The sequence below is a fragment of the Plecotus auritus genome, assembly GCF_963455305.1.
Source record: "Plecotus auritus genome assembly, chromosome: 1".
Classification (NCBI taxonomy): Eukaryota; Metazoa; Chordata; class Mammalia; order Chiroptera; family Vespertilionidae; genus Plecotus; species Plecotus auritus.
Window position 1 is genome coordinate 201,488,361 of NC_137770.1, and position 13,211 is coordinate 201,501,571.

The window sequence follows — 13,211 nt, forward strand, 5'->3', positions numbered from 1 at the left end:
AGTCGTGTGCTTTATACATGCTGTGTGCACACGCGGAAGTACACAGCCATGTTTTAGATGTCTGTATTACCTAATATTTAAAAGTGTCTGTAGAGATGCTGTTCCCAGTTGCATTGGTCATTGTACCCTTTAGCTGCTTTCTCCAACCATTAGCAAGACAGTCAGTTATGAAGGACTCGTTAGGCCTCTGACTGGTGCTCAGACTACAGAAAGCGCTTGGAGTAATGCATCAGATATTCGATATGGTCCTTTGTCCTCACAGAACTTACCATTTAGTTGAGGAGAAAAAAGAAATGTAAGGGAAATTTTAAAGTTTGAGCAATAAAAGGCAGGTGCTACATTACAAATTCTATAAGACTTTAGGGGAGGGAGCTATGACAGTGATCATCCAAGTTGTAAAGCGCTGAGAATACAGCTGAGACTTGGGAGGCAGAGGCTTGGGTTTGAGCTCTGTTCACTGGTTGGCTCTGTGACTTCAGACGAATCATGTTCTTTCCTGGGATTTAGTTTGTATGTTTATAAAATGTAAAGTTTTAACAAGATGCTCATTGATCATTTAATTCATCAGAAAATATGGAGATAAGCTGGGTCTTTAGGGGTTTGTTTACCTGTTGTTTATTTTGCTTTGCTGTTACTGTTTTTTTGAAGGGCAATAAATATGTAAAGGTTTTCTAGGTAGAATCTATTGACAAGAAAGTAGAAGTGGATATTAGCATATTTATCAGACAGTTCGTTTATGTGTCAGAGAATAAACAAAATGCTTCATTTTAGGTTTTATAATCATCAAAAGAACTTTCATTTTTTAAGTTCATTAGAAAGGTTAGATAATAGGTTGAGTCTCTGTCTCAAAAAACAACAACAACACAGAATTATTCTAAACTTAATAGAGTATCAAAGAATGGAACTGAACACAAGACAATGATTTTTTAAAACATTATTTCATTGTATTGAAGTAATTTATGTTGGTAGGAGTTAAGAATGCTCTTTCCCTTCTCTTCCCAAGTTCATAACCAACTAAAAGATGGACATGGTGAGCAGACTGATGGAGACTAAATGGTCTTCTTATTGATGAGAGCTGAATTGCACATGGCTTAAGTGTGTAGGCAGAGAGATTTTCCTGATTACAAATCAGTGATTATCAACTGAGGGCATCTTGTCCCAGTCCCTGCGCCCCCAACCCTACCCCCACCCCCTCCAGAACATTTGGCAGTGTTTGGAGATATTTTGGGTTTTCACAACTCGGAGGAGGTGTTACTGTGGGAGAAGTCAGGGGTGCTGCTAAACATCTTACAACTTAAGGATAGCGCTACACAACACAGAATTATGAATTATCCACTTTAAAATGTCAGTGGTGCTGAATAACACAGTGTACAACCCCCATCCCTCTCCAACTAGACAATTTCAGGTTTCCCCTGTAGGACAGGCAGAAAGCTTTAAGTATGATAGACTTAAAGCTCCTCCCTGAGACCTATTTGTTGTCCTATTACTGACTGTTAGCTCCAAAACACTGAGATGAGTATGCATCCATTTCAGAAATTCACAGTCCATCTGACACTCACCTAGGTTTAGAACCCAGATGTACAGCCAACTTAAAGTAGCTCCCAATAGCCAAATCTGAGCTATTATGAGCAAAAATAAAATGATTATAAAGGATTATGATACATGCAGTAAAAGAAATACTTGTGAGTTCCTACTGATACAAATGAATAATGGAGTATATAAATAAACAGTGGACAGTTCTTCCTTACAACAGAATTCCAGTTAATAAATGTAGCAGGAATGATAGACCTTAGGAAATTGCTAATTGGTAAGAAGTAAAGCAATAGCTGTTGCAGTTAAGTATCAATGAATGACAAAATTAGTGGGTGAAAATATAATGTGAAACAGGATATTTATATAGCTTCAAAGTATCTCCCCACTAAGACTTATTAATCATACAGGGCACACTAGGAACTTTATATTGCCAAAGCCTGACAGCACTTTAACCTGGGGGGTCAGGTCGTAAGAGTTTGAATTCAATTTTATGTGAATTAAGGGAAAAGCCATTGAAGGCCACTTTCTGTGTTGAAAAGAATAGACTGGAGAGGTTCAGACAAGCCATCGGGAAGTTAATTGTAGATGCATAGGGAAGAGACGATGGTGTATTGGACAGTGGAGATTGCAATAATAAGGAAGTATTTGTGTAGAATCGATAGAATTTCCCAGCGTATCAGACAGGGGACTGAGGGGAAGGGAGGAATCCACCATGGTTTACACTTTTCTGGCTTGAACACTGATGGAAGATGGTGTTATTTACATGAATGGAGTGATCTATGACATCAACAACAAGAAGGATAGTATGGAATGAAGATTAGTAATACAATCTTTGAAGGTGTTAAAAATCATTTAGTTTGAGGTTTAAAGAATGATTTAATGTTGTTAAGGATGAAGGCTTAAACGACTACCACCTAGCATTTAGCCTTCGCTCTCTGCCTGGTCTTGTGCTAGTACTTATATGAATTATGTAATAATCCTCAACCCTGGCATATGTTCATTTTTAGTCCCAGTTTATAAATGAGGAGATTGAGATTTAGAGAAGTTAGGCAGCTTTCCCAGAGACAGACAGCTAATAGGTGGCTCAGCCAAGACTGGAGCCCACATCTCTGTGCCTTTGGACCCTCGTGCTCTTCCTCCCGAAGCTTTACTGCCTCTTGTGTACCCCCTGCCAAATAAAACTCTCATGTCTTTCCTTTTACTGTGTGTTATGAGAATACCATTCAAGTCATGGAAATGAGGGTTCAGTTACATGCGTGACTGTATCAAATCAGCAAGCAATCCCATTTAAAATGTTAACAGGGTGATGAAGCAGATTTTGTGGGTAAGTGGGTGGGTTGTTTTCTTTTAATGTGCCAGATGGTCTCTGCCACCAACACTTCCTGTCTGTGGCAGGTATCCTTGTCCTTCGCTAAGATCTGTGAAGTGATCTGGGTCTATCGTGCCTGTTAAAATGATCTCCAGTGCCCTGCAGATAATTGAGTCTATGCCTTAATCTCCAGATTTACCAAGTGAAAAGAAAACAATGCATTTACATGAATACTTCCTACTATGAAAAACTATCTTGTACTTCTAGGCACTCATTAATAATTAAGAGATAGTTCATTAATTCTTTTTTATATTGAAATTTGCTACTTAAGATGGGTAATGAATTAATAATAATAGCATAGTTGTGTTACCTGGACATGACAGACTTTACTGCCTAATATTTTTTTTAAAACTACACAGAAGTACTCTGGCAACAACCAAGCATCAGTTGACTTATTCAGGAGTTAGTAAATATGTATGGTTACTGGTTACTTAGTGATGATTACATCTGAACACTTTCCTAACTAACGTTTCTGAAAACGATGAGTGTGACTGCAAGGCAGAGTTATCAAGGAAGTAGATGTGTTTAGGCAACCAAAGCAAATTATGTAGCGGTTTTCTATTTTGGGTCATTATTGTTCAGTCATTTCTTACATTTGAATTCATACTTTACTGTTGTCATTTATTCACCTGGCTTATAAACCCTCTCACAAACCAAGTCCTGTTAGATTCTGGAGAAACAAAAATTAATAATTCAGTATTTAGCTCCTTTCTACAAAGAGCTAATTCTAGCAGGTGAAGTAAACAAATTAGCAAATAATAATAAAATGTAATCGTTTCTTCAAAAGATTCAGCCACAAAGTAAACATTAACTGAAAAGGAGGGGACAGGGTTTGGCAAATAATGCCGGTGGCAGAGGAAGTCTTCATAGAGGGTATGTCATTTGAGTTGAACTATAGGGGACAAATTGTCATTTCCCTGCTAGAAAAAGGAGTCTTGGAAGATGGAGAACAGATTCTAAAAACGTACTACAAGTGGTCGTTTTTGGACCCACTGGAGTTTGGTGGGTAGGTGAAATTGAAGGGGATTTAGGGGAGATGGAGGAAGGTGAGGCTGGACAGAGCTGCTGGAGCTACCTTTAGAGAAACATGTGCCACCCTAAGGAGTTTGAATTTCACTCTGCTAAGGAAGAGTCAGAAAGTGTTTTAAAGAAGATTAGCAACTTGATCAGTCTATGTTTTAGAGAGTTCTGGATGCATTAGAGTGATTTGGAGGAAGAAACTCTGTTAGACACTGTGTTATGAACATAGACACATAGAATTTATGTGCCAGCATTGGGAGAGAGACCACATTCTGTCTGGCTCCAAACTCCATGTGGTTTACAATACCCCTCCCTGCCTCAGCAAGCTCTCTTCATTTCTCCAATGTGGATTGAGCAGCCCAGGTCACAGAGGCAGGTTGGAGTAATAAGCACAAGTCAGTTCAGCCACCCTTTCTATAAACATGCACACCTTCCCTGGAAAATCCTGGACCCGTCTTTCTAGAGCGAGTCCCCACATCACAGGTTACGTTAGCATGCCAGGACATGCACAGTGTTGCTGCCTCAGAGGTCTCTTTGATTTTCACCGGAGCATCTCAGTTTCCGCTGTCTCTTTGATTCTGCAGCCCCAAATTCCTTGCCTGACATTCACCCACTTTTTCTTTTTTAGCCTGTAAGTGATCAGACTGAACTTATCCTTCCCAGATTTATTCCATCCTTTATTTCGCCCAGGGTCCTAAAGTACAGAAAAGCTTTCTAGCTTGCTGAGGAAATAATTTTTCTCATTGTTGAAAAAAAGGGAATCAGTTCTACCTGAGCTTTGGGTGTGTTTCCACTGTCCCAAAGGCCCAGAGCGTACGTAAGGCCTTGTGGCTGAATTGCCTATGCTTGGTCCACCCAAAGCGCCCTTAATGCTTAAAAGACGTAAAGGCATAATTAATATAAAAGGACAGACTTTTGAAAACAATCACCTAACCATTATAATCTGCCCTTCTGGGAAACCGCTGAAATGGGCCCGAACTACCCAAATGCGGACATTTGCAAACGTTTTGACAGGTTCTTGCAGTGGTCCAACTGATTTGGGTGGACACTAAGCTGCTGGGTGTGGAGGTGGACAGAACGGGTAGGCTTAAGAGATGTCCACAGGGCTTAGTAATGCATCAACGCAATACCCGAAGAAGAGGAAGAAGTCAAGGATGAGTTAGTCTTTAAATGTGATAGAATATTCAGAAAAGACTAGATTTTAGGGAGAAGGCAAGTACACTTTGAGATATTTAGGTCTACTTCCAAATAGATAGATGTTACTAGAGTTGAACAGATGGCTCCGGAGCATGAGACTTAGATATAGAAGCATTTGGAACTCATCAGCCTATAGATAGTGGTTGAAGAAACAGCAGTGGGTGAAACACTGCAGGGGGAGTATGCGAGAAGAGAAGAGGATCAGAGACCATGAGACACTGACATGTGTGGACCAGGCAGAAAATGGTAAGCTAATATTGCTTGAAAAAAAAAGAAAAAAGTAAATAAACCCAATAATGTCATCGAAGGACGTAGTGGTAAACAGTACTAAATGCTGCAAAACAGTGTATGTGGGTTATTTTTTCATGGTGAAGGAAAATTGAGAATATCAATAAGAGAAGGAACACCAAGAAAGGAAGAGATTGAATAAGGGAAGTAAAGTTCAACCTTCAGAGCAAATGTCTTTAGGGAAGTTGGAAGAAGCCTCAGAAGAAGGTAGAAACTTAGCATTTTCACTGTGACACAACGAGAAAGAGAGCATGGGAGTGGTCAGGAGCAGGGATTGGCATCACGTGGCTTTATTGGAATTTGGGCTGTGCTCATTATTTGGGAAACATCGCAGAACGTCCATGAGCCTCAGTCTCTAAAGCCGTGATCAGGAGGTCTCTGCAGGGTTCTGCGCTTTCCTACGTGGGCTGAGAGTGTGCACTTGCTCTTCCCTTTGCCTCAGTGGCTCATTCTCAGATCGGCACAGACCATCTCTTTCCTGTCCATAGGTCTCCCTGCCCTGACTGCCCAGGCTCAGGTCCCTTCTGCCTCAACCTCTTGTCCTTTATCTCACCACTCAGGTGTATTTTCTTTAGAGCACCCTTTCCATCATTTCTTGACTGTGTGCCTTTTTGTATTCATTTTTTCCCCATGCTCAGAGCCTATTTTACCTATTACAGTATAGTCAGGATAAGGACAGACCCAAACTCCTGTACTATTCCATTCCCCATCCTCAGAACAATTGCGTATGTGGAACCTGGTCAGTAAATATTTGATTAGATTATTCTTAAAAATTAGTCTGAGATTGGGGGTGAGGGAAGAAGAGTTGACAGGTTGGGAAACCTACCTTGAGTAAAAGGACTAGAGGTTAAGGGGCTGAGAGCCACAAGTAAGTATGTTTGACACTTTTAACTCCACAAGAGATGGTTGTGGAGAGAGTTATATTTTCCCCCAGTCCATTTCAGAATTCTTTTATTTTTACAGCCAAAATCACCTAGGCTATCTTATTACTTGTTTGCCTTCAATTAACCAAGTCTTTTTCTTAAAAAAATTATATGTATGTACCATTTATTTGTTTCTGTTTGAATAAGGATACTAATAGTGGCCAACAGTTTTTGTTTTTTTATTTGCAAGGGCCAGGCATCATTAAGTGCTATACATATATGAGCTGATTTTTTTCTCTCAATAATCTTATAAGGATAGTACTATAATTATCCCATTTTACAGATGGGAAAACTGAGGCATAGAAATAAGTAACATGCCCAAAGTCACACAGCTAAGATCAAACCCAGGCAATATGGCTGCAGAGCCCATGCTCTTAACCACTACGCTATCCTGCCTCTCAAGACCTGATCCACTCATCTGCAAGAAAAATGAATGTTGTTTTGGTGAAGCTAGACAAAGCTGTTCATCAGCTAGTCAGACAAAGCAGGTCAGATTGTCCTGCCAGGGAAATGTCCTGGGAGAAATTGTCCTGTCCGGGAACAAACCTGGAAGGCATTTTCTTTTCAAGGAAAGGAATACTTGATTTGATTTTACCTTTTTTCTCTCCTCACATCATTGGCAACCCCTTCCAATTTAAGGTCATCTGAAAATTGAATTAATGTCTTGTTTACCCCTTCTTTCAGGTAATTTAATAGACTCTGGGCTCAACACTGAACACCTCACAATGAGTCTACCCATACTCCAATAGATTGGCTCACCATGGCAAAAGGATATTCAGTTTTTCGTAGATAGATTTTGATTTGCATTATACAGAATGTTTATGCCCAGTGCTTTCTTACAACCCAACATACTGCTTATCACTTTCAGCCCTATCTTTTCTACTTTTCTTGGTTTTTCCAGTGATGTGCTCTAGCTCCTCTTTATTATTTTCCTGATATTTTTTGAATACCATTATATTGATAATCAAGAAATTCTTATAATAAATTAAATCCAATTTCTCATTTCCTTAACATTTACATTAGGGACGGTTATGAAAAGGAAGCGAAATCTTTAAGTTCCTTTTACCAATATGATTCCTCATCAGTTTCTAAACTCAGGGGTAGCAGATCAGTATTGATTATTCTAAAACCAGAATAACTTTGGTGCGTAGTGACGTCCTGTGGTCTGCAGGTCTGTGGAAGTGTAGCATCATGCTGACAACTCCTCATTGTGGAGTCAGACTGCCTAGGTGTTCACCCTTTGCTCTGCCTACTAACTGACCTGGGGCAAGTTGTTGAAGTTGTCTGGGCCTCAATTTCCTCCCTTTTTGCGGGGAGGAGGGATGCTCAATTTCTTTAGATTTAAAACGGGGATATCTCTAAAGTTGCTGCAAAGATTACTTGAATTAATATAAGTATTTAGAACTGTGTAGAACCTGGAAAACTCTGTAATATTAGCTGTTGTGTTGTTTGTTGTTGCTGTTACTTAGGGAAAAAAATTTATTTCCTTTTCGTTATAAGAGTTGTAAAAATGCTTTCTAAACAAGATTTATTTTATTTCATTTTAATGGTTAATTCAGTATGATATACTCTTACTTTTTCTGTATATAATTTATTGATTGTTAAAATTTGTGATTAATTTATAGCCAAGTCAGAGGAATTTTTTTTATGCCTCTTATAATGTTTTAATCAGATGACACTGAAAAACAATCTAAATAAAGATGTCTTAAAACATTTTTCTTTGCTTTCAATAGCCAAATGAGTAAAGTATTTAAAACTCAGTGTTTTCCTTGGGTTAGAATATTTTTAAATACTTATTTAATTTTAAGAAAGAAGTTATTCGATTTATTTGTAAATATAGGAAAAGGCAGACACACCCACTGGTATGTAAGAACATTCAGGTGTATTAAATGGCCAGTCCCTTACCCCCTCTAAAATGTACATACTGCCATCTGCTGGAGAGAACTTTTGTGCAACATTTAGATGAAAAAAAAGTGTCAGTTTTTGAATGTTTTTTGATAAGTTAAACTACATCTTTCATTCAATTAAACACATTGACAGTATGAGTCTTCACGTCTCTTTCAGGGAAAACTAAGATGGGGGCAGTTGTTTTTCTAACTCTTTTCAGGTAGAAAGCTTTTTGCAAGGATAGGTGGAGGAGTGTTAAAGTACTTTATATTATGCTGAGGGCAGTTGTGTGGCATTTTGCTTGATTGAAACAACTGTGTGATGTAGGCAGAGCAAGTTCAATTATAATTTGCCAACGAGAAAAAAGAGGATCAGAGAGGTTAAATGACTGAGGTTACTCAATTTGTCAGTGGCATTGCTGGGACGAAATCACAGGCCTTTGAATAGCTAAGCCAAAGTGCTAATTATTTCTCCAACTCTTATCATATCCACTATGTCTCAGAGTATAAAAGCATTGCATCCTATTACTGATAAGGCTTGGAAAGATAAAAAGCAATCAAATTATTAAGTTCACTTTAAAAGTAAATAATGTACAGGAAGCCACTTTTAAACCTATCAAATTATTAAGTTCACTTTAAAAGTAAATAATGTACAGGAAGCCACTTTTAAACCTGGAAAGGCACAACATTAAGTGGTATCCAGTACAATGCAGACACCTAGTAGTTGTTGATTTGCCACATTGAAAGAGTGCTTTCTTCTATGTATGCATATACTGCCTTATATGCTACCCATAAAGTTTAGGTTCACCCTGTGACAGTTTCATGAATGTGTGCTGACTCAGAATACTCCATAACTAATTTTGGTTCTATCAGAATCCTATTACCTAATTAGCTTGGCATAATTAGTGTAACATAAAAAAAAAAACAAACACAAAAAAACCTTGACTTGTTAAATAAAACTTTTGGTGAATGGGAAATTTTTAAAAGTGTCCCTTTATTCCATCATTTTATATTAATATGAATGTAATATTTCCATAAAATATATTTGTGTAATATTGCCATTGACAACGTGAATTTTATCCATTATAGTTTCTTGGCACTGTACTGGTTTTAAAATTCACCAAATACAAAGGTATCTACTAATTTAGGGGGGAATAGATGTACATCACAAGTTATTTGCCATTATTACCAACGTTTGTTAATTGTATGCTCCTAGGACTTTCTGGTGTAGATTTTTCCTGCAGCATTTAAAAGTGCAGTTGTCACTGCTATTCTGAAATGGCTGTAAGTTCCTCCCTCCTTTCCATCACCTCTGCTCCAGAAATCAATTCACTTTTTTAAACCTAGCTACTTTTCTTTGGTTTTCATTTGTATTCTCCAATTTTTGTTCACATTTTAAAAAGTACTGGTAATGCATATTTTATAATGTATTTACTAACATTGCTTTCTCTTTTTTTCTTTTTTTTTTAAATCCTCACTAGAGGATATGTTTATTTTATTTTTTTATTTTTATTTTTTTAAATTTAATAAATCTTTATTGTTCAGATTATTACAATTGTTCCTCTTTTTCCCCCCCATAGAGCCCCTGCTTTCTCTTTTTTTCTAACATTGCTTTCAACCTTTTTGTTTTTTACATTGAAAGTTACAATGAGCTAAGTACGTGTTGAGTGAGGCCATGTTGCTAATTTAAAACAGATGCCTTACGGAAAGTCTCTGGGAATATCTGAGAGTCTTGGGATGGATTTTATTGGCCTATAATATTAGAACTTCCTTATTAGGTAATTAATCCAGAAGAAGAGGGGACATTCAGTTTTCAATTAGGCAGTAGGAGGTGTGGAGCAAGATGAGAGAATCTGCCCATGACCAAAAATGGTCTTAAGCAACCAGAGTTTTGTCCAGCATTCAGTGTTTCCTTATATTTATCTGAAATCTACCCTGTAATAGTGTTAACCCATTTTTTTCTATTTATTTTATAGATACACAGGATAAATTGAACCCCTTTTCCATATGGCTGCTATTAGGTCTTCTTTCTAGGTTTTCTTTTCTTCTTCCTATACTTGAATGTCACTCTCTTCCTCTTGCTGAAATTTTTTTGAGCAGTTTGTTTGCATGAGTCAAATATTTTCATTCTTGCCTAACCCTGTGAGATAATGTTCTTATCTCCTCTTTAAATTTATTTGTTATTTTTGTTGTTGACAGTATTACAAATGTCTCCCATTTTGCCCACCACTCTGCCCCACCCCAGGTCTTCCCCATGCTGTTGTCCTTTTGATCAAAGCGCAGAAAGTTGAAGAATACAAGCAATGAGGTGTTGAACCAAGATGTCAACAGACTGTCAGTGCCTGGTGTCAGGCTCTTAGCCACTATGTCTCCCCAGCCGTTCTTTATGTGACAGAACGGTTTCTTTCTCTTTGCTGTTCTTCAGGTACATTTGTGTTTGTCACTACCTCTTGTATAACAACACAGACAAAAGGAGCTCAGTATTTCAGGGGTTCTCTGGCCTTCAGTAGGACAGCTTGGTGATGAGCTACCTACATAGCAGATTTTCTTTTTCACTCCTTGGCTTATCTTGAACAGGTATTAAATCTGGTCTTACCATTCTATGTTTGTGTGTGTGTATGTAAATGAATGTGTAAATATGCATGCATTCTTCCACTTAAAGGGACTCTATATCTTTTTTTGTTAAACTATATTTTGTCACCGTTAGTATATACCAGCGTTGTGAGATCTTTTCCCTCCATTCTAGGTATCCTCTTTTTTTGTTCCATGTATACATTCAGTAAGTATGCCTTTAGTCCACATTGAAGGCTTTGGTTTTTTAAGGTGTTCTATGCAGTCCCATTTGAGATTTCATTTGAGATTTCATTTCATTTGAGATTTCTTGGTCTATTTCTTGGTGAATGTGGCATTTCACAATTTTATGATTCATGAGGTTTTTTTTTTTTGGTTTTTTAGAACATTCTACCATTTTTGAGTTATATTTCTTTTAAAGCCTCTTTCTGTGAGATTTTTAAAATTTATAACCTAGTTTTTTCTCTGTACGTTTTTAATTTTCCATGCTTACTGTCCAAACCTCCTGGATCTCAAGTGGAACTGCAGTTGGTTTTCCATCCCCCTTTTAGTTATTACAGCTAACTTTGTAATCTAGTTGGGTAGCTTCGCCTTTCCCATTCCTGCTGGCATCTCTGAACTTACGAAGGGTTCCTCATCACACTAATTTGCACTAGGTTCCACAGAAAATACAGAGACAGCCCACTTTGGATTCATATCTGCCAATAACTTTCTGTGTGTTTTTGTATGTCAGTTAATATCTACAGGCTTCATCTTCCTCGTTTGTATAAAATTATCTTAGACTATGACCTCTGAGGTTGCTTAAATCCTAATATCTATGATTTCACAGTCACTTTTAGAAATTTCATTGTAACTTTAAATATTAAATAAAAGCAAGTACTCACCTTTGCTTTTCTGAGCTCTATCCAGGCCTGACATGCACTCATCTGATATGCACTCACACAATCACATTAATAATTCAAATATGGAAGAAATCTGTTCTGTTGGACTTCTAAGTAATCACTGCCTAGTTGCCGCATTCCTCTGAGGGCGGGGCACTGAGAGGCTCCCATTTCTGAACACTGGCTCTACTTCCATTGGCTCTCAACCTGACACACACCCCAGCTGCCACAGCTAGCAGAGGCTTCACCAGAGTCACCCTCTAGTGGTTGCTTTTGGTAAATGTTATATGTGGATTTTAGCACATGTTGACTAACTACAGTAGTGTAATGGGGCCTTTTTAAAGCATATTCTCTATGTTCATGATATTTCAGAGTGTGCAAACTCAGTAATTCACATACTAACAATTATTCCAAAGCTAAAAGTGATCTCATCTCACAGTTCAGTTTAAACTACATTTTTTAAAAAGTGACTTGACTTCAGAACTTGTAATTACATGGCTGATCCCTTAATTATTACACATTTGACAAAGTCCTCTGTGTCCCCTTTCTTTTAGTAATTATCTGCTTTGTTTCTAGGTGAATGAAATTTACCATGATGAGTCCCTCGGAGTACATATAAATGTGGTCCTGGTGCGCATGATCATGCTGGGTTATGCAAAGGTAAGCTGTCTTAAAATATGTGAACTATAATGTTAAGGACTGGGTTAGCAAGTAGAAGATTAAATTGTTGAAGCTTCAGCCAACAGATGGCATAGATAAGTCTCATGCAAACCTCAGTTGCACTGAACTGATTAAAATAAACAGCCATAGTGAGTAGAGATCTCCAACTTTGAGCAGTTAATGAATGATTTGTGTGCTGGTACCATTCCCTTTGTTTACCTTTGTGATAGAGTAGTAGATAGTTATACTGACATCAAGCATGACAATATGGATGAAAAAAAAATGGATACCATTGTGAGGAAAGAGAATATCTTAGTCTATCATTATTATAAAATTTGTGATTCATTTTTTTTCTTTCAAAACATATAGAGTGTGTGTCATATGCTTTCTAGGTGCTTCAGATATATCAGTGAAGAAAAATGACAAAGATCCTTTCCTCACATGATTTGTTTTTAAAAAGTAAAGCATATAGTGAATATTTTAATTAAAAAGAGCTTTGGTCCTTTTGAAAATTAAAAGTTAGGTCAGAATGCACATAGTAGGCATTTCATATGATGTAACTAACTATAGTTGATTTTAAAATGGTACTAGATGTGTCCCTGTCCTTGGAAATAATGCAAAGGATGAAATGGTTTCTCCCTTTGGTGAGAAAATATAGGGAAAGTGATAACTTGGCAATTTTCTTGATGTTTAAAATTATATCCCCCTCCCGTAATTAAATTTTTCTGATTATGAAATACTAATGAAATTATATAGTTAGCAAATAGAAAAAAATCCACCGGCTTGCATTTCATCATGTATTTAACATCCACTTATCATTTTCCAATAAGAGGGTGTCATTGATCTTTCATTTATCCCATAAACCTGATGGACTTTGCATTGA

General features: G+C 37.4%; 1 protein-coding gene across 2 annotated transcripts in view; it reads left to right on the forward strand.

Annotated features, from left to right (window-relative positions):
• Positions 1 to 13,211, forward strand: part of ADAMTS3 (ADAM metallopeptidase with thrombospondin type 1 motif 3) — a 239,458-nt gene that overhangs the window by 184,313 nt on the left and 41,934 nt on the right. For both annotated transcript variants that reach the window (XM_080649386.1, XM_080649387.1), the window contains exon 6: positions 12,245 to 12,328. In XM_080649386.1, coding sequence (XP_080505512.1) covers positions 12,245 to 12,328 — 84 coding nt within the window. The remainder of the gene's footprint in view (positions 1 to 12,244; positions 12,329 to 13,211) is intronic.